At 38.9% G+C, this 26,834-nt stretch overlaps 2 protein-coding genes across 2 annotated transcripts in view; one reads left to right on the top strand and one right to left on the bottom strand.

Annotated features, from left to right (window-relative positions):
- Positions 1-3,342: 3,342 nt before the first annotated feature.
- Positions 3,343-12,388, top strand: LOC102693471 (protein FAM162B). Its single transcript, XM_015355927.2, has 4 exons — positions 3,343-3,509; positions 4,015-4,114; positions 10,510-10,618; positions 11,308-12,388. The coding sequence occupies exons 1-4, from the start codon at positions 3,347-3,349 to the stop codon at positions 11,425-11,427; spliced, it is 492 nt and encodes a 163-aa protein (XP_015211413.1). The 5' UTR covers positions 3,343-3,346; the 3' UTR covers positions 11,428-12,388.
- A 304-nt stretch (positions 12,389-12,692) lies between these two features.
- The window catches only part of kpna5 (karyopherin alpha 5 (importin alpha 6)), a 14,936-nt gene continuing 794 nt past the window's right edge, over positions 12,693-26,834 (bottom strand). Inside the window, exons 2-14 of the mRNA XM_006626282.3 lie at positions 24,553-24,686; positions 24,236-24,337; positions 22,977-23,076; positions 22,553-22,647; positions 21,877-22,008; positions 21,185-21,273; positions 20,579-20,678; positions 19,961-20,124; positions 19,707-19,785; positions 18,914-19,039; positions 18,044-18,171; positions 17,669-17,847; positions 12,693-15,650 (exon numbers count right to left, since the gene is read on the bottom strand). Coding sequence (XP_006626345.2) covers positions 15,463-15,650; positions 17,669-17,847; positions 18,044-18,171; positions 18,914-19,039; positions 19,707-19,785; positions 19,961-20,124; positions 20,579-20,678; positions 21,185-21,273; positions 21,877-22,008; positions 22,553-22,647; positions 22,977-23,076; positions 24,236-24,337; positions 24,553-24,686 — 1,616 coding nt within the window. The 3' untranslated portion in view covers positions 12,693-15,462. The remainder of the gene's footprint in view (positions 15,651-17,668; positions 17,848-18,043; positions 18,172-18,913; positions 19,040-19,706; positions 19,786-19,960; positions 20,125-20,578; positions 20,679-21,184; positions 21,274-21,876; positions 22,009-22,552; positions 22,648-22,976; positions 23,077-24,235; positions 24,338-24,552; positions 24,687-26,834) is intronic.

Genomic DNA, 26,834 nt, shown 5'->3' with positions numbered 1-26,834 from the left:
TAGTGCGAACGCTTTAAGGGGGCAGCCCCTCCATCACACTTGGGCGTGGGACTAACTACCCCATCCTGTAAAAAGTAAATGTTACGAAACCAAAACTAAGCCTCGGAAACCGGCCTGATCCTAGGAATCAACCAAAGCGAGGAAAAGGATACTATCTTTGGATGGCGACCTGGAAAGTTCTCAGTCTATATAGAGAGGGGGCTCTTAGAAGCTTAGTATATGAGCGAGACAAGTACAACTTGGAATAGCGGCACTACAGGAGATTAGATGGAGAGGTAGCGATATAATGCAATGCAAAGACTATATGCTTTTCTATAGCGGTAGTAAGACCCATATGCTTGGTACCGGCTTTGTGGTCCGGAAAGAGTATAACAGTGCAGTTATTGCTTATAGAGCCAGGAACAAATGCCTCTGCACTTTACGTCTCAAGACGAGGATGTTTAATGTAATATTGATATGAGTGCAAGCCCCTGTAGAAGAAGACGAAAATGCAGAAAAAGAGAGTTTCTATAATGACCTTGAGGCAGCATATGATGAAGCACCACGTCATGATGTTAAGATCATTCTCTGAGATATTTCCCCACCGTAGGGAAAGAGAGCTTGCATGCCGAGACCAATGATAATGGATTTATGAAAATGTATCAGTTTTGCAATGAGCAAAGGAATGACCATAAGTAGCATAAGGTTCCCTAATAAGTGCATCCGCACGGCAACATGGGGGTCACCTGATGGAGCTACACAGAACCAGATTGACCATGCACTGATTGACACGAGGCATGTATCTGACATACTGGATGTCTGAAGCTATCGTGAGGCCGACATCGATTTGGACCACTTTTTTGTTAAGATCAAATACCGACAATGAATGTACATCTTAAAGACGAAAAGAGGAAGTAAGAACTGAAAGTACAAGAGGCAAATAGTGGCAAGAGATCCGACAAAAGCTGAAGAATATCAAAAAATGGTGAAAGATCAACTTAATGAAGAGTGACGAAAGATACAAAACTCTAGTATTGAAGAGGAATGGGGCGTAATTAAGAGAGTGGTTCTGCACACATCTGAGGAGGTAGTAGGGCGTCAAGTAGTGAATAGGAGAGAGACCTGGTTTGATGATGAGTGTAGGGTAGCGATCAGAGAAAGAAACGAAGCAAGGAAGAAAATGCTACAAAGACCTACGAGAACCAGCACTGCCGAGTTCTCCAGAAAACGCACATTAGCCAAGAGGTTATGCAGATATAGGAAGAGAGAATGGCAAAATCGAATGTTACAGGAAACTGAGGAGTTATACCGTAACAAGGAAACGAGAAAAGTGTACCAGAAGATAACAGAAAATAAAAATGGTTTTCAACCAAGACTGGCCATGTGCGTGGACAAAGAAGGGAATTTGATTGGTGATGGAAGAAAGATACTAGAGCGATGGGCAGAGTACTTTGAAGAATTGCTGAATGACGCCGGCGAGATGGATGAGACAGGAGAAGAAGAGGAAGCAGATGAAGATACCACTGAGAGAGAATCATGTTGGAACCCCACCTACTGTCTTTGAAGTCAAGGAAGCTATAAGGAACATGAAGAATAATAAAGCGCCAGAGGAAGATGCGATAACGGCTGAGATGCTGAAGTATGATGAAGAAGAACTGGCGGACACATCGTACAAGATCATAAGCATAATTTTGGGGGAAAAAATATACCAGACTAATGGGACTAATGGAGCATTACCCTTGTTTGCCCCATTCACAAAAAGGGGTCAAAACTAGACTGCTTGAACTACTGCAGGATCTCCCTGCTGAACGTTGCGTATAAGGTTTTCCCAAAAGTGCTAGCTAGTCGTTTAGAAGCCCACGCTGAACAAGTCCTTGGACACACCCAGTGTGGGTTTCGATGTAATCAGTCAACGACGGATCATATATTCACTATCAGATGCATCTCAGAGAAGTGCTATGAATATAACATTGATGTTCATAAACTATTCATAGATAATAAGCGAGCATATGATAGTGTTGATAGAGCATACTTGTACCAGACACTAGGACAGCTCGGAGTAGCGTGGCAGTTGATCAGGCTAGTAAAGATGACCATGACCAAAACAAATGGTTAGGTGAAGGTGCAGAACCAGGAATCACACGAGTTTCAGGTGAGACAAGGCCTTAGACAAGGACATGCGCTCTCGAGCTTATTAGTTAACTTAGTTCTAGAATCTGTGAAACGGAACATCGATATCAACAAAGGAGGAACATTACTGAATAGATTGGGCCATATTTAGCCTATGTGGATGATATCGATTTATTGGGTAGGAACATCTGGACACTTAAAGAAAACTTTATTCAGCTGGAAGAAGCATTGACCAGGACTGGGCTGACCATCAATATGGCGAAGATCAAATACATGGTGATGACCAGGAAGGGCACCATCACCGGCGCTGCACTGCTCGAAATCCAGGGCTACCAGTTCAAGAAAGTCAGTACTTTTAAATACCTGGGTTCGCTGATCTCCGAGAAAAATGAAAACAGCCTGGAAATTAGAGAGAGAATCAATGCAGGAAATCGATGCTACTTTAGTGTACAGGATCTGATGAGGCCAGAATTTTGTCAAGGAGAATAAAGAAGATGATATATCGGACCGTTATCAGCCCTGTGGTTACCTACATATGCAGCGGAGACATGGGTACTGACAAAGAGAGATGTGGAACTCCATTATACGTGGGAGAGAAAGATCTTCTGAAAGATCTACAGGCCAGTCCAGGAAGGAGGAGAGTAGTGAATAAAAACCAACATTGAGCTCTACGAGTTGTATGAGGATCCCCCAATAACAAGCAGAGGTAAGAGCAGCAGGACTACACTGGCTTGGACATCTAGAGCGGACAGGCGATTTCAGAGGGGTACAGAGAGTCTTCAGTCAAAAGCCTGAAGGAAGCTGGAAGAGGCCAGGGCTCTACAAGGGCAGTAGTGCCATGTGATTAGGTTAGGTTAGTTATGAATACCACACTTTGGTAACTCAGGTTTCCATGGCATTAAGCAGAAGACTCCCCAGCAATGCTTATTTACAGTATACATCTACAGTAGGTGAACTGGAGTAATTGGGGTAAAGTGCTGTAGTTTGCTCCAGATACAACAGCAGTTTGCAGTGGAAGCTTGAACCCACAACTCACCAGTCGAGAGATCAGAGACTTACCCACTACACTACGCGTCTTAATCTGTTTAATTGGTAATTTCATGCTGATATACAGTACGAAACCTGCTGAACTAGAGCTGTTGTTCTCAGAGTCTGTACTGATGTCATGAGCCAGCGGACTTGCCTATAAATACAGATGTAACATCAAAGTGACTTTGGAGAAACAAAGGCTGCTGCGATGCTGAGCACAACTCTAAACAGTTTTCCTGAGCTCCTGCTCAGCAGGGTGAAAAGATTTATTTGTGCAAGGGTCACATTCAACAATCAAATGCGTCTTTACACCAGCAATGCAAAGAAACCTTGTGACAAAATTGTTCTTAAACCAGAAGGGACAGATCCAGGTAAATTGTCTGCAACTATTTTATATTTTTTTTGGCATGTATCAAAATATTTCTATGTACTGTATATTGTTAACAAAAGTGCTGACTCAAGACATTGTTTTTCATCGAAGGCTGTGTCAAATCAGTTCATATATATTTGTAACTTTTTAATTGTCTACTTTTTTGCATCAAAATATTGCTGATGCGATGTGAGCTAATTAAACGGAAAGTCGCAGCAGATTAAATTCACTCTCCTTACTGTTTTCAAACTAAACTAATATTATAATACATAAGGAGGAAATTCAGACTTATTTTCATGTACTTTCATTACTCATGTATTAGTTTTACCCTTCTATTTCTGTATTACTCTGGTAATTGTGTCATTTTGGAAAAAAAACATTATTCTGTTAGTTTTTTTTTCCACACTGTCTTTCCAAAGAGTTACAAATTATTTAAAAAGTGTTGTTTTCTTCACCACACTTTTTCTTTTATTGTTCTCTCTAAAAAAACTTTTTCTTGGTATCAGTTCATAGGACTCCTGGCTATAAACCCTCCAGATTTGATAAAAAAATACTTCTGTGGTCTGGCCGTTTCAAAACTGAAGATGATATACCTGCCATTGTATCGTGAGTTACCATAAATTCCATTGCTCTAAGTCATTATTCTGTAATATTAGGAAACAGGTTGGAGCGTCTTGTTGAATTTCTAGGTGTAATTTAAAATTAAAAAGTATTTTGATGTGTTTACTTTCGTAGAATTTAACACAACAGGGTAAGATGGTGTAAGAATAGGGGCTGGCAGGGAATTGTTGATGTACAGAATGTGTTCTTACACACTGAGTTTTCTCGAATTCAGATCTATATGGTAAATCTCACAGGAAGCTGCAGCATTAAGCATGAAAATACTCATAGGATTTTGTTATTGCCAGGTTCCATTTGGTAAATGTTAAGGCTCAAATCATTCTTCAATATGCATATAGGGCAGCATGGTGGAATGGTGTTTAGCAGTGCCCTCACAGCTCTTGAGTCCTGGGTCCGATTCCTGACTGGGGTGCCCTTTTCTGTTTGTCTTCATGGGTTTTCCCTGGGTGCTCTAACTATCTTCTACCTCCCAGACAAAGGCTATATGGTGTAACTGGTGCATTTAAATGATCCCTGTGTGTGCCATGTATTTTGTTATCCAGGGAATAGACCTGCCTTCTGTCTTCTGGGAATAGAATCAAGGTTGCACGACTCTTGTCAGGAAAAAGGGATTTCGAAGACTGATACTGTACAGTATATGTGCATATTTCCAGAACACTACTGCTGTATATTAAATGTGGAAAAGAAATGTAAAGTTATAAAAATACTATACCATACATAGCTTTTGATATTTCCTTTCAAGAGAGACAGTTTAATTAATTTGTTACATTTATATAGTATAGCACTTTTCAAAAGTGCTTTCTCAAAATGCTTTCCATTTAGAAGTCTGTTTATATCAGAGTCAATAAAGATTACCCTAGAAGATTATCAGATACAGAAAGGAGTCCTGTAGGGCTGGATACCTTACAGATAAATACAGCGGTGTATTCATCCACAGTGGTGTATCCGTCTTTACCTACAATGCTACAGACAGAAAAGTAAAACTACAGACTTCATCCAAATAACTTAAGCTTTCCTTAAGTGTTTATTCCACAGTTTAATTTACCCTTAATGCTGGAAACTGTTACAATCGCTGTTATATAAGAACATCTAGCAAGTCCATGAAAACACTGTCATCGCTGGGGAACATCTGGTATTACATCTTAAAAAAAAAGATTCATGGAGTTTATAACAGAAGTTCGGGAGGGATGACAACAACCAGGTTCAATCAGATTCAGCTGTCAGCAATGAGCAATCGCTCCTGACATCCATTCCTCTTCTAAAACACTAAAAATACCTACGAGATCCCTATCTCTCTCTCCTGCACATCTCTCGCATCCCACCTCCACCCCATCTCCACCTCTGCGGCTTCCCCTTGGTCACCCTGCATGGGAGTCCTGGTCTCCCTGTCCCAGTCCCAGCCAGGAGGTCAGCCCTCAGCCAAGCGGGTTAAGCCACGATTTCGCTCCACGGCGCTTTCATCTTGGGTGTTGTCATTCTTAGTGAACTAAAGTAAAACATTGGTTTGAAAATATTTATATTTTTTTAAATCTGTTTGACCATGAATGAAATATACTTTTTATACCTCACAGAGGATGAGATGGACAGTAGTGCCTTAAGATCGTGGGAATGAATCTTGGAATGGATCAGAGATACAAATAAAGATTTGCAGGGCACAGCTAGTAGCAAACAATATCCTTGGATGTTTTGCAAATATTTATACTAATCATATATTTTTCAAAATGACTAGACCCTTGGGGTTTAGTGAGAAGACAGTTGTTGGCACACTGTAGCTGATAGCTGTATTGCATCAGAAAACACTGTAATCCTGATAAGAAAAAAAACAGTAGAGCTATTAGTTGCACGGAACTTACATTTGTTATCTGTGGGGTACGCGCAGGAATACTTTACAGAAAGAAAACACTTTCAGATCTTTACACTGCTTTTTACATCTTTACCTTTTTATTTCCTGTTGTTGTTGCCTACCCTGCAAGTAGTGGTTGCAGCCTTACCAAATAAGAATATTTTCTGCATCATTACCACTGGGAATTTAAGTTGTTTTTTAAGTTTAAATCGAAAAGCTAATTTAAGGTTAGGAACAATATTTAATTAAATGATTATTTTAATGGACTTTTTTTAGAAAGCCAGACTTTATAATGAAGGCATTCAGATAGTATTTTTTTTTAATTCAAAAATAAAAAGGGAGGGCTCTACCTTAAAAAGAAGTAACTCAGTCCACTAAGTAGTTCAGCTAGCAAAGGAGCTGGCTTCCAGTGGCCCATGTTTCTTGAGTTTTGGTTTGTCATAGATAGTCATTAGTGGGTTAACTAAATAGATGGTGCTGCTGAATTATCCCAAAGGGCCTGAATACTCATATACTGTATCAAATGTTTTTAAAATAAAAACACCTCGAATACATTTCACTTTCAATTGAACCTACCATTTACTGCCAACCTTATACTGTATGCAGTCAACATTGTCTTCATAATGCTGTTAAATGAACCCTAATTTAATTTGGGCAGCCTGCAGATTAAATAGATAATCAGATGTGTACTGTTCCTTTTACTGTTAGATTGGTGGTGAATGCAAACTAGGGTTATATAGTAATTTAATCTGGTCACTGCTGTAAAAATGGATAACTGTGAATCATCAGAAAATGCAAAATAATTAGTCCAGATATTTTTTTAAATAATTTTACATTTATGTAACACAATGCTTATTGCATTGTAGCCCGGCATAGTAATAAAGCAACAATATCAGTCTAGTAAAGGCTTAGTACTCAATTTGCATGCCATTTCAACTCAGTTTCAAGACAACTTTAACATTATGTTCTGTTTCAAAGAGTTAAGGGCCATCAAAAGATGAATAACTTTGATGGATGAGCTGGTTGAATGAGTGCATCTGCAAATCTGCACTCACTCTGTGTCCCTTTTCTGGATCATGAGTAATTTTGGTCATTAAAACTGTAATTTTACATGCATCTCGGTTCATCTCTCCATTTCCTGCAGGTGACCAGGGTTTGCGCCCAAACCACTTAGCTGGGAAGCCTACTGCAGAGACCCATGACGCTTTGTATAAAGACCTTTCTAGTCTTCTGTCCTAAATTAATTCCCTTTTCATTCCCCAATATTATAATATGTTTTGGTTTCACTACTGAGTGTGAAATAGTCCCACTGGGTAACTATCTGAAATTAAAATTAACATTTTATGTACAGTATTTGCATCATGTCTTGCCTCAGTCACCTTTATTCTAAAACAAGCTATCTTTATATCACAATCTCTTGCAACCAGGAATCATTGTTGTTGCTGCTCTTTGAATCTAAGACTGCAATATAATCTTTGGTAAAATTGTTTATAAAGCCTGAGCATAATTTCTCTGGATTTAAAATCCACACTTCATGCTAGAAAACCAGGCATCCTCTGAGCTTTTTCTCACTTGCTCACATTGTCTTAATGAGGACATTTAAAAATCTTAGCTCAAATTCCTTTAATAAAGTTTTTCTGCAGTTCAGAATCACCCATATGATATACAGTAGTGTACAATAGTATATATTACTGCTAACTCGGTGGATCACTTTGTTTTTCTTAATGTTAAATTTCATTTGCCAAGTGTCTGCCCAATCCATGACTTTGTCTAAATATTTTTTATAGCCAACAGCCATATCACTCTGCAACTCACAACTGACAGCCCACTGAAGCTCAGCAGGTGTGAGCCTGGTCAGTACCTGGATGGGAGACCTCCTGGGAAATACTAAGGTTGTTGCTGGAAGAGGTGTTAGTGGGGCCACAGGTGGCGGTCATCCTGTGGTCTGTGTGGGTCCTAATGCCCCAGTATAGTGACGGGGACACTAAACTGTAAACAGGCACTGTCCTTTGGCTGAGATGTAAAACCGAGGCCCTGACTCTCTGTGGTCATTAAAAATCCAAGGGCATTTCTCGAAAAGAGTAGGGGTGTAACCCCACCATCTTGGCCAAAATTCCCATTGGCCCTTACCAATCATGGCCTCCTAATACTCCCCATCTATGAATTGGCTTCATTACTCTGCTCTCCTCCCCACTGATAGCTGATGTGTGGTGAGCGTTCTGGTGCACTATGGCTGCCGTCGCATCATCTGGGTGTTCACATGTTCACTTTTGTCCCCTTTTTATGAATTTCTTACTGTTACTGAATTTGTTGATTAGAGCTCCAGTCCTTCGTAAATTATCACACTTAAAAGTGCAACTCTTGTTTCCTTAAATCCGTATGACAAAAAATATGAAAATAACATTTGTGATTTCTTAGTTTTAAGCCACCCCAGATAATGATACTAAAATTATTCTCAGCTATGGAGCTTCTTCTATAACATGGGGTATATTATTGATGTCTTCTGCTGTAAAAGCCTGTGTTAAATATTCACTTAGAATATCTATATCTTTATCATTTTAATTATTAATCCTGTATTATGACATCACCATGTTTAGTTTTAACTGAAATATTTTTTGGCAGTATTTTCTGTCTCTCTTTAGTAATTCTAATACCTTTTGCACTTTTTTCCAAGTTTACTCTTGATATTGAATGTTGGGCTCTAGAGTACTCTCTTGATTCTGATTCATTCCACTCATTTCTACATTCAGTGGTTTGAATTATGTTTCAGTGGTTCAGTGTTACCCTAATTTAAGGTTTAGCAGAGGCGGCATTTGGCTTTATTAGCATACTTTCTTGGTTAAGAAATTGACAACCTGGCCTTGAGGGCACAGCTGTCAGAACCAACCTCCTACCTCCCCTTAAAAGAGATGAACAAGGGAAGTGCTGTAAAGGCAAAGTGGGGCAGAAGAAAGGATGCAAAATGCACAAACAAGCTATAAACATGAGATTTCAGTGTATGTAGGTGGAAAAGGGTAAGATTAGGGTTCGACCTCCTCCCAAACTTCTGTTTAAAATGTAATTTCAGTATTTCCCTACATGCACATCTCCTAAGTTTAAGCAGAACAGAGGCATCACTTGAACTAGTTTGCTTTATCGGCAGTAACCAGTCTGGCCAAGAGAACGACAGTATGTCCATGAGGATGAGGCTGTTGTGAAGAATTAAGAGAGACCCCCGTCACAAAGACTATAAGTAGAACATGACAAGGGTACAGTTAGCAGTTTGAATTAATAAATGTTATATGAAAAGTTTAATGAAAGCTTTACCAATATTCCAAGTCAACCTGTTAGAGTGGAGAATTCAGGAAATGATGGGTCAAAAGAACATTGTTTTGAATGAGGTTGAAGAAGGGTTTAGTGGAATCATTTCTGAATGGGAATGAGTCAGCATCAGTGCCGGCGTCCGTTTCAAAGCAAAGTTTTATGTACACCCCCATGTCCCTCCAAAAGCAAAAAAGAGGTGGTGGAGCATTAGTGGTCTGGCAGGCTCCTATGTGACAGAATAAAGAGGGTATCGAGGAAAGGAAATAGACAAAACAGAGAAGATATTTCTGCAGCTGAAAGGTTGTGGGTAGGCATTAGGTGGTCTCTAAACTGCTTAACTGTTTTCCTTTAGTTCTCTTGGATGGAGATCATTTTTGATTATTTATTTTAATTCCACAAAACCGCACAACCACCACTCTTTCCAAACTGCTTGAGTCATTAAAATTAATATTAAGCCAAAGCCATCATTCTACCTTAACAATAGTTCAGTTGTTCCTATAATCTTATAGTTAACATTGAATGCAGTAGCCACAAGTTCTTCATTTTATATATTGAACTTTTGAAAGTACTGTATTTTTCTTTTAAAATAAAAAAAAACAGAAAGACATATATACTGTAGATAATATGAAAGAAATATTGAAAAATTGTGAATGTGTATGTATTCAAACCCATTGCTGTGGGAAACAATTAATTTAGGTGCACAAAATTACCAAATTATTAAATTATCAAAGAGCCATGAAATTAAATGAGTAATAATAGTGGTTCACATGATTCCAGAATAAATACACCTCTACATGAATTTAAGCAAAGATTCAACTACAAACACCAAGGAACATTCAAAACAACTCGGAGATAAAGTCGTATAAAGACACAGATCAGAAGAAGGGTATAGAAACATTTCAAAGTTCCTTAATAGCTCTTTGATCATGGTGAAGTTGACCATTTAGAAGTAGAAAGCACCCAGACATTGACTACATTAAGCTGTCCCACCAAATTGAACATCCTGTTAAGCAGAAAACTCGTCAGGTTTGCCACTGTTATTAGGCTAATGGCAAATTTGAGGAAGTTACTGGACATATTTCAATAGCTGAGACAGGAATAAATGTCTGTGGGTCAAGCAATATCCCAGGCACTCCACAAAGTGGGCTTGCGTGGAACTTAAAGAAGTGCCTTAAAGTATTTTATGCAACGAACTAGAAAATATTTTACTATAAATTGTCTTATTTTAATTTAGGTTTGAAATGCTGGCAACGGCCAGAAACAAAGCCCGTGTCAAGATCTGCTACATCATGATTGGAATGACTGTCGTTGCCTGCTTTGTGATGATTGCTTCCGGGAAACGGGTAGGAGATGATTCATTTGCTAGCAGGCATCACACAAGCAAGGTGGGCTTAATAGCCTCTTCACATTTGTAGCCTTTGTTACAAACCATACTGTACAGTGTCAGGTATGAATTTTCCATGGCCATTTCTATTTAGAAGTATACTGTATAATCTTCTTGAATGTTAAAGGCAGACCAGTTTTCTCAATTTGAGATCTGCTACACAGTGTGTGAAATCTCTGCAGTGGCTTAATTGTGAGAAACAGTTGCTGCTACACCAATGACGTCCATCTTATTGTTGTCAACACTGGATTCTTGCCCTCACAGACTGTATTATTAGAACTCTTAAGGGCCAGAGGTAAACATGACTGGATTTGGATCATGGGTTTTAAACAAGTTATTCGTGTGGGGAGGGGGGGTGTGTGGAGGTTTAAAGTGAGCTGCGCAGAGATGGGGTATTTCATTTGATCATATTTGTATGGTTGCATTAATTTAAAATTAAATGCGAACAGAAAAAAAGAAATTGCAGCAGATTAACACTGCATAATGTGTATTACATTAATTTTTCCAGCTGAGAATGTTACTGTTCTGTAAACCTTTTGTACCAAACAGATTTAATATGACCCACAATCGTAGTTACATAAAGGTATTGCACAGTGACTGTGAAAAATGTAGCGTGTGAGGTGTTTTTACACCTATTTGTCCCTTTAGGCTGCAGAACGCCATGAAACTCTCACCAGCTGGAATCTTGCCAAAAAAGCCAAATGGAAGGAAGAAGCCAAGCATGAGCAGCAACAGCTCATAAACACAGCTGCTTCCAAGAACCAGTAACTGCATGTTGTAGCACTGGGGTGACAGGCAGCCATATAAAAACACAATTACTTTTATGACACCACAGGTCTGTCACTCTGGGCCTGGAGAGCCATAGTGTCTTCCGCTTTTTATCGCAGCTGAGCTTTAACTCACTGAATTAAATCATTCTGTTGCCTTATTAGAAGACATTAAACTTTACAGATCTCTGCTGCTACCTATAAATCCTACAGCATTATGGTTTTCCAGAACCAGAGTTGCACACTCCTCTATTATGCATATAAGTAGGCTATGTACTAGAAGCACAGTTCCCAGGATCACACCATATATACACTGTATACACATACACACTTGCATTTTCAAATGAAATACTTCCTTTGAACTGTAATTTGGTATTTTGAATAAAATCTTAGACTACTTTTAGGAAAGAAAATTTACTTATATTTTTGCATTCACTGCTTTGGAAATGGACAAAAAATGTCTTACATAGCACAACAACTGACAATGTACAAAAAAAAAACTGGTGCTATAACTGAATGGTGAAGGTAATCACAGAAACTACAAAAGTTAGCATAGATTCCTTGGCAATTTGACCTCCCATCTACACAAAACTGGCAAGGACAGGGGGGAAGAAGTAGCCGAGTACACTGTACACACTCTCTTGCTACAGTTAAGAACGACATACACTATTCAATTGAATTAAGATTCCTGAGCAAATGGCAAGCTTCTGTGAAATTATTGATTGTGGCCTGTCTTCTACAAGTTTGTGAAACGTCTGCAGCCAAACCCATCCAAATGGTGGTAGCAGGTTCCTTCAGGTAGGGTTTTATTGAGTGCTATGGGGTACAACAGGGTGGAAAATCTGATACAGCTTTCAATGGGATTGTTGAGCGAGAGATTGTTTTGGCCATGGGCTCCTAAAACAATGTGCATTTCCTGTCACAGAGTACAATACATGCATTTGAGCTCCTAAGATTTTAGACAGTGAGTATAGTTAATTTTGAGACAGGTGTAATACTTTTTATAGTTTATACCCTTTTCATCCCTCAAAAGGCTGCCTTTTTCCAATGAGGGAATGACTGTGATAAGATGCTATTCTTTGGGCAGTAAACAAATTTTAGAAGTACTGAGTAATTTGACCAGCAGGGCTTAAATAGTGGGGTAAAAACCATTACACAGAAGAACCAAACCATTGAGAAGCTGGTAGACATAAGCTTTCCTCTCCATCAGTAAGCAAAAATATTGTTCTACAGCTTGTGTAATTAACATTCCTTTGTAAAACATACTTTGATGGTGTCCAATTTCTTTATTACATATACATAAATTACCACTCTCCCATAGGACTGCCTTTTTTAATTAAGGATCTTAACTGGCTGACAACACAGTCCGCACAATCATTTTCAAGCTCAAGTCTTGGGGCAGGACTAGGACAGCAAAGTTTTAAAGCCAAAAAACAAAACAAAACGTACCTCAAGCATTTTGGAAACAAAAAAAAAAAAGATACACGACTAAGTATATCCAGCAAGTCAAAGAAAATTTTGATTCCGCATATCAGGACTTTTCCCCCAATATGACCAAACCATTTAACAATCTTGTCAGAATATACATGTATACATGCACAAAAACTTAAGATCAACAGGGGTGTTAAAAAAAAAAAAAGAGTTGATTCACATAAAAGGCTATTCAACAGCATAACATAGCTTGTTGCAAACTTATTACATATTTTAGTGTAACTAGTGTAACTTCTGGATTTTGATTACCAATTGTCCTAAACTTTAATTACCAATGTTCAAAATGCAAGGATAATGAGCAGTCTGTACCTTTTTTTTTTACATACCAAACGATTTGCATGTAATAAATTAGTCTTAAAAGGTAAATCCATATTAATGTTGAAATGCAATGTGCACATACAATAGTTATTACCTGGTAACACTCAATTTCCATAAAATTTAAGAAACAAAAATGTAAAAACATGGTAACTAACATTTTGCTTTGTTACTGAGCTATAGATTAAATTAAACACTTCAAAAGTGAGGTATACCAGGTGTGACTACAACCCAGTTAACAAGTTGCATTATGTAGCTTAGAAGTATGTACAGTACATTTTCACATTTACCCAAATGGTTCTATTTGAAAGAATAATACAAATGAAAAAGGTTATGTAAAAGAAACAGAAAAACCTTCACCATAATGAAGAAAAAAAGAAAAAACTGTTTATTATGCTTCATATGCTTTCCCATTATGTTACCAGTAGAATATAGCTACACCTTGAAACCAATTTTGACAGAACAGAATAATTGAACATCTATCTTCAAAGCAATAGGTCAAAAATACAATTAAAAAGGAAGATCAATCAAAATAAAGATGACTTTTCAGAACACCACAATGTCTGCGATATTGTGCATTGAATCCACAATTTTACACTTGTACCTCACCCTGTTGCACTTTGCCAGGACTGTATTTCATAGCAGACCATTGGCCACCGGTACCTTGGTAGCCAACAGCATCTTGGGGCTTTCCCATTACATCCCGGCCCTGCACCCATTAAGCAGTTGTATTCCTGAAAGTGTTTCCCTAACTTCCCCCCAAAAGAGGACCTACAAGATCCATGTCTTAATCCATAACTACAGCTATATTCAGGGAAATGGGGAAGAGAAGAGAAATCATTCCTAGAGTGTAGAGCATAAATAGAAAATCTTTTCTGAAAAAGAAAATAGCACAAAAAAGTAAACCCCACTTCCTTCCCTGCAACATCATATATTGGGGGGGGAGAAGTGGTGGACGTCGGGTGTTGGTGTATATTTCAAGAAATGGCAAAACCGTTCCGAAGCCAAAGAAAAAACTAAAACTGGAGACCAATTGAATGTCAACAGTAAAATGCCAGCAGACAGTTCCTGAACTGTCACGCTAACTACTCTTCGGCCATTTCTTACCTCTACTTACATATCATTAAGTAGGCAGAGACCATGATGCCTCTGTGTATACATACAAAAATGCAAAGCATTTAAGATTGTGTACATCTTTAAATTTCCTTCCTTAATTTTCCAACTGAGGAGATCATAACATGAATCTACCACCCCAAACTCACTGATAAAGAAGTTCCTTTAGTGCAGCTCTGGTTTGAAGAATCAAAACACACCTAAAAACAGGCTCTACTTAATGGAGGAAATACACATGAAAAGAAAAGGCATTGGAAAACAAAAGCCAGAGTGCATCATGTACTATTCTCCCTTTTACCTTAATATACATTTTTCCCACAAACGCATTGCATCAAACAAGTGTTTAGTGGTACTGCTGTATATGCATGTTTTAGCAATAGATAACTTGTCAAAAATATTTCAAAACAATAAATATCAATCATGTAATGTGGTCAAAATGCTGTACAAGTCACAATCTTCACTGCCAACTTAAAAAAAACCAAACTGCAGCTTTGAGTCCAAACTCATCAAGTGTATGCATAATTTGATTTAAAAATAATGATGCAATATCTCATAACTGTATAAGACATTTTGCATTAATAAATGAAGTATGAGAATGAGAAATGCTTAAATTTAAAACTTTCGAAAAGTGGAAATTTAATGTATACCCACCTTATGTTGTTTGTTTTGTGCATGGTTCTATGTCATCTCTTTATATGGAATTTAGTCATCCCAAAATGTACATTATTCATTCCAAATGAAGTGATTCACAGAAGAGGTAGTTGGTACTCTGAAGGAGCTGGAGGCCAATGTCCAGTGTCAAACAGTTTCACTATATTATTAATGGTGGGGAAACCCAAAAACAAACACCTTAAATAATTAAATTGGTTTCCGCTTGCCTTTCGCAAGGATTACATACGGAGAAACAATTTTAAACCGATATACACACTAAATACATGAAAGGTACATGTTGACCTAAAGAATTTTTTTAAAAAACAAAGCAAAAAAAAAAGTGCTGAGCTGCCTCATATTTAGTCCACTAAATTAAAACAGAACCTTCTGTCCAGGTGCCAGCCTTGTGCAACTGACACACTAGTTTAAACAATCAGGAAGCCTGGGCTGGGGAACTGTGTAGTTGTTATAGCTGAAAGCCCTCCATTGGTGCCTCCTGCTGCTGAAAGATGAACTGCTGTTGGTTCTCATCCACCTGGGGAGCAATACTGGAGTCCTCCTCATCCACACCAAAGTAGTGTTCTATTAAATCAAATGCCTTCTGGTAGATCTCCTGATTTTCATGGCTTTGTAAGAATTCAATTTTATCCAGTCCTGCAAAACAAAATGGGCAGGAGTAACATTATACGTGACAGCTGGTATTTTGCCATTTCTGTCTGTATTATCCAAGGTTACAGGACAAACAAGGTGGCCTACAGATTTTCCTCACAAACATTCTGGAAGCACCAATTTGTTTATTAATAAGAGTGGAGAAAATATGACTTGATATTGAAATATTAAAACAATAGTTACAAGATGCAGGTTGTGCTTCATTAGATAAGTTATGGGACGTTTTTAAAGTTGCAAGGTTTTTATTTTCCCTTGAAATGAATGAATGCCTAAACAATGGAATGAACCTGCAACATTCCAGTTTCCAGAGCCTTAACCAAAATTGGCAAGTTCTACAGCATAGCTTACTGCTAAAATACTGTATAATAGAGTACTCTTTAAAAATAAGAGTTAAAGAAATCTCTTCTCAGGCCAGTGAGTGATTTTGAATCTTAAAATAAGATTCTGTTGCTGAAATTATTCAGATACATGGTCTATAACTGCCTTAAGTCATGCACACATCAACTTGTTGACAGAAGTGGAAGGTTCTGGTCATAACTAGGGAAATAAGCACACAAATTATCAAACATCCAAATTCAAGATGAACCCTACAACTTAAATCACAAAGTCACACTGTGACAAACTAAAGCAAATGTTACTATACTGTACCTCCCTGTTTTAAAGCCAGCAAGAAGATTCCTAATATGCTGCACTGTGCAGCAGTGGCCTCCTACTGTCTGTGGCTCAGACCCACCAAATCCAGAATTCATTACAAAATCCCATGAAAAAAAGAATACATAGTACACATACAGGAATACCTCGACATTGGTGAACTAACTGAGGTTTTAATTGATATTAAATCACAAGATTGTACAGTGCCCCGATGTCTTTCATAAAGACTGAGGAACTGGTCGTAAAATCTGCCAGACTGCAAAAGCAAAAAGCAGCTATCTTGAATGCGATAGTGGATTGAAAATCCCAGAGATTTCATAATTAAAACCTGTTTGATTGATTAATGATTGCAAACAACTGCACTGTGTAGCTTGAATGTTTTAACAGTAAGCGATGTTTTGCAGGAGGTTGGCAATGTTATGCAGCTATTCAAACTAGATTTGTATAGACATACAAACTGTAGCTATAGAGAGTATTCTTCTTCTTTCAAAGATGCACTAAATAAGTCAGTATTTTGTGAGGAATTTTATTTCTGAAAAGGGGCATAACGTTGTAGAATGATCATACTATTTCAATTTGCTGAAAGCTGGTAAATCCTATAGACAGAAACCATCTCTAAGATGGAGTGAGAATAGGCCTTTAGGGATACACCGGGCACAAAGCAGGATGAAACCCTGGATGAGACGCAAGCGCAGCAGAGCACACATACACATGAGAGAAAAACCGAGAGACACCATTTAATACAACCAGCATAGCATGCCTTTGGACAGCTGGAGGAACCTGTGGAAAAGCCAGCTGAATGCCAAGATGCTAATCAAATCTTAAAAATTAGTGCAACACAAAAATAGGACTGCACAATTATTCATGGTCCAGATACTGGTATTTCAATCACCTCATCATGAATATACTTTTGCTGCATCTAATGAAACGGGGATGTTTCGGCGATTAAACACTTGCACTGCATGTGCAAACTTTTCGCTCATTTTAGATTTGAAAACTATAACATCACTGAATTCTAAAGTGCACACAGACACTTAGACCACACTTTAAACTTCAGTTTCCCCCCCCCCCATCACTGTGCATGATCAGGATAGATGTTTCTTCTTGAACAGTTTCTAATGAGAATGAAACATTTTCAAATTAATTCATTAGTGTGCAACTGTTTAATAAAATGAAAAGCCTTTCAGCATTTCAGTGTGCAGTTACTCTTTTTTTAAATCTTTGTTTAGTAGCAAAATCACTTTAAAATCACTTGCAAATTAATGTTGTTAACCAGGTGCTTGGTTAAAAGAACACATTACACATACAAACCAACAGTAAGTTAAGACCGGAAACAAAACAAGAAGGCATACCATATGCTTCTTCAATAAGGGCACAGTATGGATTGATTCCCGTTCCATTCTGTTTGGCTTCCTGCTCTCCCAACCTTAAAATATTCTCAAGCCCATTTAGAGCCACTTGAACTATCTTGGAATCCATGACAGTAAGTAGGTCGCAGAGAGGCTTGATTGAGTTCAAGGATACCAAGTACCTGGTGAGAAAAACGGTTTAGGATGAAGCAACAGCTGAAAGTTTCAATATTGATGAGAACTGCCTACTACATATGAAATATTTCACATCCTGCTTTTCAGCAACCACCTTTGTGCAGTGAAATTTAAGGCTAATTTGCTTTCTACATTTGACCAGAGCACGGAGGTAAACCGTCCTTCAGAGTTAGATTACCATACCTTATTTGTTCAGGGGTCCCTCCTGAGGTGGCATTAGTAATGGCCCATGCTGCTTCCTTTCTGGTTCGAAACTCGGCTTTTTGGAGGATCTCAATTAGTAGAGGAAAAATATTTGCATCTATTACAGCCTGAAAGAGGAATGACAAATTATTAAATACTTGTATCTGAAAACCATGACAGCAGAGAGATATTTATAGATGGTCCGTATTTACTTATGGGGGGGAAAAAAAAGAAACATGACATTTCCTGAAATGAGAATGCTATAGTCATAGCTTATGTACTTTCGCAAGAAGTTGTCAATTTGTTTTAAGCCCCCTGACCAGCAATACAGCTTGTGCAGTGAGGCACTGCAACTTCCCCAATCACACAAAAGCTTGTTAGGCGCACTTTAACCAGATCAGATGGGTCCAGATGGAACACTGCCTGATCAGGTCACCTTTAAAAAGGCCTTAATTTAAAGCTTAGGTTACAACAAGAAAGGCCACACTTGGTTCTCTGTGCATTCTGCAATGCCTCAAGTCACCAGAAGCAAGGGAGAGGACTGTTGGCATGCTGCAGGCAGGCATGTCATGTGCCAGCGTGCAAGACACTTTAGAGTAAGCCTCTCCCACTGTGTCCCGACTGCAGAGAAGGTTTCAGCAGACCGGCAAGACAAACAGCCGTCCAAGATCAGGTTGCCCGCCAGTGAGCACACCAGAGCAGGATTGACAGACTGGTCCATCTGAGAGCTCATTTCACATCTGCCACCCATATTGCTGCTGAAACTGCCGGCAGACACAATGTCCGCATCAGTGAGCTGGGGAAAACGGAACAACTCGAAAACCCTATTGCCAGAAAATGGAGTCAAAGAGACAAAAAAGAATGAATTACCTGGATCTGAGCTCTGTTTCCTGCAGTAATATTAGAGACTGTCCAACAGGCTTCCTTCCTTATAGATTCTTTAAGACTACTCAACAAATGTAAAAGACACGGTAAAGCAGAGCAATTAAGTATAACCTAAAAAAAGAAAGGTAAACAGAGTAAAGCATTTTTCAATCTATAGGTTCTATATGAAAGCTTCCCTTTCTCCAGACACTGGCCATTGATAAATTATTGCAATGCATAGTGACATTGGTCTTTAGACGTTTGAAGCTACCAAGAGGATAGGCCAACTGTTAGTCCCATGTCATTGTGTAGTAGAATGAAAACTATTCTGCACACTTCTTTAAGAGAGTAATGCAAGTACACAATTGCTAAAAGCAAAGAATTAAGAAACGGCAAAATGTCACTACTGAGAAAAGTCGGACTTAGACCTCCCTTTTATAGTCCAAGCAATATGAAAGACTTTTTAGAGGCATTAGGAAAAATTAATATTGATAAACTATTACAGCTCAAAAACTACATCAGGGTATCAAACGCACCATGCATATTCTCATCAACTCTTTTTGTCGTTTTTACTTTCTATCAGCAACTACAATCTTTCCTTTTTTAACAAGGTCCTTAATTTCTAAAGCTTTGGGACATTCCTGAAACAAACTCTTTGGCAGCCTTGGCAAACCTATTTTATTTTAGATCTGAGGTTTTACCTAGTTGCTCAGGGAAAGAAGAAATCAGGGGAATCGCTAACACTTAACTGCCAAAGATTTTCTTCAAAATAAATACCTTTAGTCTGATGCATCATTACCTGAGTCTGAATATCGTCTCCTGTAACTATGTTCCCTACGGCTCTTAAAGCAGGAGATACCACCTTATAATCGCTGTGCCTGTGAAACAACAATGGGAGTTTTATTAAAATAATTCAAACTTACAGCACGTTTACAAGAAAGACCTACTATTAATGTAACTTTTAAGTACTGTACTACAAGGACAGCATTGCTCTGAAATAAGGTTTCAAAACCATTAACAGTTTATATAAACAGATAAAATAGTCCTTCTTACATTAACAGCTCCACTAATCTTCTGCATACGCCCGAGTCAATTACTGCTTGAATTTTATCATTGGGTCCATCCGAGAGGTACGACAGAGCCCAGCATGCATCTGCTAAAACATCTGGATCACTACTGAAAAGTAGTCTTGACAGCACATTCAAGCATGGAGATACCTATAAAAAAAAAAAAAAGAGGGAGGGAGGGGCCCCCCCATTATAAAAGATTAAATTTAGTACCAAAGGTTATAATCTTTGTCGAAGGTCAAAACAATTAACTCTTTAATAGACAAATTATCAAGTTATTTACTCTGTAATGTAGTATTATTAAATCAAAAACATTGTTATACAAACTGCATTAAGAAGTGGAATTTTCATACTAGACTAACATTGAATTCAACATCTTTAGTCCAGAGGTGTGCTACAATTTACCACACAAGGTAAAAATACCATTTTCATGTAGGCCTTTGCAACATTTGTGAAGTTCAAGGCTTTTATCCATCTTTGATCCCCAGATGTAAATACATGAAATATTTATCACCATGCATCCGACACATTGGGAAAAAATTCAACTCAAAGAACTTGCTTCTTTTGTTTAATTGAGAAAGTTTGATGCTGTTGTGACACGTACCTTTGTAAAATCAGGAGGAGGATTTTTCCCTCTGCATAAGTTTGATAGTGCCCAAACAGCATTTCTTGTAGTTGTAAGCCGACTGGATTTTGTCAGCAATCTAAATCAAGGCAAATGTCATATTAATGTATGCAAGCGGCAATTAATATTCACATACTCTAAAAATACAATAATAGAAGTCAATGTCTATGGGTGACAACACTGTTAAAACATTATTAACACTAATAAAAATACTGCATTCAAAGGTTTGATAATTTTTTCCATCACTACCCAGATTACATCAATTTTGACCAACAGCACATACATTTAATGAGCATTTCATTTTTGTAAGTGTACACAATCCTCCTCAAATGCCGAGACATTTCATCACACTGAACCATAAGATGAGTTTAAACAATTTTTCCAAAAGAATCTAAGCTGCCTCAAGGGGTGCTATCCGTTACCATACATGGAATACAGGAGCACTACTGAAAATAAAAAACATGCATTAACAACCAGAAGTGACACTGTCCAAGCTAAAAAGTCGCCTCCGTTTCTAGAAGATGTTTAACTTTTTCGTCTAACAGTTTGTCTGAATAAACACAAAGCCCGATATAGCTTGCTTACTGTAAAAGAGAAGGAAGTATTCCACAGTTTAGCACATAGTCTCTGCATTCCGCATTGTCGCCAGCAATATTCCCCAATGCCCAGACTGCCTGAGAAAGGTTATGCAGAAAAGCACTTCAAACAAATATCTTAAGGCAAAGTTTTCCCTAAAGAAAGCTTCCAGTTCACTAGAAAACAGCAATCAGGAATTCAACCAAGCTCCTACCCACTCACATGAACGGTACTGATGAACTTCAAGTAAACAAGTGGAAAACTCAAACTAGAATTATACCCAACAAGTTAAGAAGCTTTAGTACTACAGGCTGCAAAAAAAAAGTCTGGCTGCCATCTTGGTTTATGCAGATACTTATCCTGTTGGCACTAATATACCACCTGTAAAGTTTGGCTTTTGAGCAACAAGAGTTTGTGCGATAGCCTGCACAAAGTGAAATTAATTCAGTTACTGCTTGGATGCCAGCTTCATAAATGTTCACAATACATAGGTCAGGCTGCTATCATGGTGGACACAGGACCCAAATTCTTGCCACAAATGCAGGGTCTGTCCCACTTTACCTGTGCAGTATTACATTCCTAAACACCCGCCGTTTCAAACAGGAAAAACTTTACAATAGTTTCCAGTCACTACCTGGAGATCTACAGTATATGACTTTACAATTTATAGAGACATCAACAGAAGTGTATATAATAGTTACCTGCTCCTGTACATCTTCATATTCTGAAGAGAGAAGCTCAATGAAAATTGGGACTGCACCAGTTTCAATAACTACTTTAGTATGTAGGAATGTTCCAGATGCAATATTTGTCAGAGCCCAAGCTGCTTCAAACTGTAAAATGAAAAGTTTTAAAAGAAGAAGTCACAGGTTTACATATACCACAACTTAGCAAATCAATTACTCATGTGTATGCATAGCTATATATGGCCTGTTGCAACAAGAGCAGCACTTTTGACTTAAAAGTAGGTACGGGAAACAATACCAACCAAAACTACAGGATTTGGCTGCCTGGAGTTGTGCACATGCAGGGCCCAACACAGATGCTCATGCATATTAAACTACGTGTAAACAGATCTGGATGACCCTGACATATTTTGCATAGAACTTTGCATAGTCTTGTTTTCCAAAAGTACAAAACCATATGCGTGTTAAAACTAGAACTAGCTAAAGTAAGAGGATTAGTGTCCAGTCATCATCTACTGTAAAAAAAAACTGGAAAAGGATCGCACAAAATTATAAATATATACGGCCAGGTGGACAACTTGGATTAGCATGCTAAATGTGGTAAAAGTCGAAGCACACTTGGAGTTGGCCTCCTTTAGCAAAAAACAAGAAAGCGTAAATAGCAGAGAGGTCGTCACTACTAGTAACATACCTGTAATGTACAATTTTCACTTCTTTTGAGGAACTCTACAAATCTGTTTACAACTCCTTGTGTAAGAATGACTTCATCTATTGGTGGATTGGGCTCTGATTAAAAGATAAAAAGATTAAATATCAGAACTACTAGCTCATGCATCAAAAAATGACATTACACTGCGTTTAAATCCTTTTAGACATTTTGTGGTTGAAAGTGTATTGAGTTAAAAACATTTCTCTTGACTTTCTGCTCATTAAAATACAAAAAATTAAAGAAACTTGATGTCAAAACTAAGAAACTGATTTCTAAGAGCCTACTAACAAAATGAGAAAAACATAAGTTTGTTTTTAAGTGTTATTAAACATTACAATGATTAAAGATTAGAAAGTGACACTAATGCATTAGTAACTTGCACAGCTTATCATAAACTAACCCTTACCTTTAGACAATAATTTCCTAAATCTCTGAGTTGCTATCAATTGCTGATCTGGGTCATCAGAGAAAATCATCTGAATCATTTCAGGTGTTATCACCCCTTCCTACAAAATTAAAAGCACAATTAGCACAGATACAACCTGCAACAGCACACCACACATGCAAGGCAAAACATGACCACAACAGAGAGCACATTCTGTTTTACAGCTTTCACAACAACAAATAAAAATTAGAAGCATATGCATAATGGAAATGTGGTCTCTTCTGAACACACTAAGGATGTATTTAAGTTTATGCAACATCTACCACAGAGAGGAGGAAGTAAAGCCCATGCACCAGGCGGAAACATATACCGGAGGCTAAGATAAAACTTCCACTCCACTGCAGCAGCCAGCCAAATCTTTCACTGACCTGCAGTGATCAAATAAGAGTAGGAGGGAAAAAAAAAAATACACTGCAACAGAAGTGCCAAAACTATCAGGCTTGGAACCAGGTAAAGAATCCAGGATCGTAAACGGACAACCACAATATGAAAATGTGGCAGTTTATCCACAAATATATATAAACCATCCAGCACGAACACTACTCACATTTGTTTTGAGAAGAATGTGATGTCCCCCCCCAAAGTTACTTAAATAATGCTTAAAGGAAAATCGCATAACTCGCTAGATCTTTCAAAAACAGTTTTGATTTCTAGGGAATCGTATAGCTGTTCCTCAGCTTGGCTTTTCACACTCCTCCAGTTTTGGAATTGCCTACGGTTTCTTTTTGTCTTCGTTCACAGCAATATCTCCTGCACTGCACTGTGCCAGGGGGGGGCTCCTCCAGTCTGCTCACCCACTGAGCCATTCATCTTCCTGGCAGGCCTCAAGCTCCACAGCACCTTGCAGGAGAGCCGACACTGACTGGACAAGGGGCACGTCCTTCACTGAAGTCCCTACACACCCGAGAAGGGGCACTGCCAGCCAATCTCAATACTACCATCAGCAGCACAACTGAATTACTAAGGTGCGGACAGTGAATGAGTTACATGGCCCAGCTGTCTCGAATTCTAAACCACAGTGCTCAACCTGTGCTCAAAGTAGGGATTCTTCAGTTAAGTATTGACTCAGTTGGCGTTTCTCCCCCCAAGAGGATTAAAAATGAAAAAATGTTTAATCTAGGTGTAATAAACATGCTTGATTTTCAGCTTAGTGCTTTAACATTTTAAATACAATCAAAAAACCATGAGGCCTCAATATATGGCGGCATGTAATAACTTACACCTGAAACAGGTACCGTTGAGCTGATATCAGGGTCCTGAATTGGACTTTCCAACATCGATTCGTCATTAACAGGAAGGGAAACATTCCTCCTCTTGAACAGCTGCAGAAATAGAAATCCTTCTCATTATGTATACAAAAAAAAAGAGGGACAGTGTCTTCTGTATGGTACAAACTCAACCCATTATAAAAAAACATTCATTTAATAGGTACTATAAATATTACACTATAACTAGCACAGCTTGCAGTTCACATTCCACTCAGGCAAGGAAAAGACAGGGTGAGGACACATTCCAAGTGAAGAGGAAATGACCCGACCTGTTCCTCCCGCTTTTGTTTTCGGAGCTGAATCCCTTCTTCTTCTCTTCGCCTGCGCATTTCCTGCGGATTCAGCGCTTTGTTCTTGTAACTCTTCATTCGGCAGTTGTCTTTCACGGGGCTTGCCATGGCGTCTGGTTTGAATACAGAGAATAGACTCAGGAGGAGAGAATAAAAAAAGTTCACGGTGAAATTTTAGTGGACGCGTCCCAGTGTCTTTGTGCACTTCAATACACCTTTCCCCTCATTTCACATGGGGGTTCACTCCTGGAAAGCCCCCTGGCTGAAGAAATCACATGTAATGAATATTTAAGTTCATGGGGGGGAAAAAGGGATTGAGGTGCAGATGACCAGCATTAGACTTGTAAACCTCATAATAGACCTCACTTCTTTCTTTCAGTCACATACAACACATCCCTACACTTACTAAGCACTTCTCCCAATTCAGGGAGACAGGGGAGGTGGAGTCTATCCCGGGAAGCAATGGGCGCAAGGCGGGGAACACCCCGGGTGGGACTCTAGTTCATCACGGGACACGCACGCACACACGCACACCAGGACCAGTCTTTCCCAGAAGCCAATTAACCTACCAGTGTCTTTGGACTGTGGGAGAAAACCAGAGTGCCTGGAGGAAACCCATACAAAGCTCCACACAGATAGCACCCAGGGCACGTAACAAGTAAATCAAGTGTACATACACAGCAGAAATAAAAGGTAATTTAACGAATTTCCCATACATTAATAAGAGAAAGTTTGAGATGTATCATTACTGTCTTTACCACCATTCATCTTTCCACTGTAACACATGACTCTAACTAACTAGCCGCATGGCGCTACGGCCCTTGTAGAGCCCTGGCCTCCTCCACGCATCTCGGCCCCATACCAGTCTTCGCCATCCTCTCACTCTCAGCTTTCTGAGGTCTTCAACATCGTTTATCCATCTTTTGAGGACCCTGTAATCCCTAGAGAGTGTGTCCCCCATGGGGCGGATGGGGGAGCCCACCATAACAGCAGTGTGGCCCAAAAATACAGAATAAGGGCCCACGGACCAACAGGGATCCACTGCCTTGTGGACAGAGGAGGGATCCTCAAAGGCTAAGAGAGACGACCCTAACAGAAATCAATTTAGGTCGAACGCTTTAAGGAGGCAGCCCCTCCATCGCACTTCGAGGTGGGACTAACTACCCCATCCTGTAAAAAGTAAAAGTTACAAAACCAAAACATGATTCACCCGACTCAAACTGATCCAACACATCTGACGTTATCACAGATCACGAAAGCGAAGAAACAAACGACTTCCTCACTTGTAACAATTAGGAGTCATGGCTTCTCACCAGATAGTTAAAAAAAAACAGGAGGGAGCCACAGGGAAAATGAAAGAGACAATATGCAGCAAGCATCAACACAAACGAAAAAGGACACGCTGCTGGTTTTCTGGGAAGGTGGCAGAGACGTGCCACCAGTGACTGAGTCTGCATTAGACCATGTATACACAAGACTCTGCCAAAGCTTGCTGAAATTCTGGCATCAATGAACGCTATGTACATCCGTTTGTAAAATGTGTGTAAAAACCAAAACTACAGGGAAGACCTCTATGGTGGAATTGTTACCAATTCATATTGCAGTAATACAGTGATATCCCATTTCAGTCTCCACAAAAAAGATTCCCTTTTAGACCTTTCATTCGTTTTTTTTGGTGTGTGTGTGTGTGGGGGGGGGCGTTGAACATTCTTTAACAAGTTGGTACACAAGCGACTCTGGGACCTTCACTTTCTTTTACCTTGGGAAACCACTACCGGTAATTTCCCCCCCATTTTACTCAAAGTATACCCAAGTTGACTGAAATACATAAAGCCATTTCAGCTTCGAAGAATGCAGTCTAGATATTACAAGCGTAGATCATAGACAAAGTGAAAATATTAAGTGACAGCTTTAATGCACCAAAAATAGTGACATTTTAAACTTAAGTGACCTTCAGCAACAGCTAGCGACATTTGCAGAATTTATGACAGGGGTGTCGTCAGTCAACAACAGGAGAACTGTTGGGTAGAAGAACTGGAAAGGGTAGAAATGTGAAACAGCGTTATTAGTAGTTTGAGGGGTTCAAATTCCGGGAGAGGCACCGATGTTGCGCACTGATCATTAACTCGAACTGTTTCCTGCCCATGCCCAGCTATATAAATGGGTACAAATGGACCAAAACTGTCAGCCAAATAACGTTAACTCGGCGGAGAACACAAACCCGAACCTACGCTTAGAGCAATGCCAATTATTTTATTCGA

Source organism: Lepisosteus oculatus, chromosome 2, assembly GCF_040954835.1.
Source record: "Lepisosteus oculatus isolate fLepOcu1 chromosome 2, fLepOcu1.hap2, whole genome shotgun sequence".
In the NCBI taxonomy this organism is placed as follows: Eukaryota; Metazoa; Chordata; class Actinopteri; order Semionotiformes; family Lepisosteidae; genus Lepisosteus; species Lepisosteus oculatus.
This window is presented reverse-complemented; position numbering and strand designations above follow the sequence as displayed.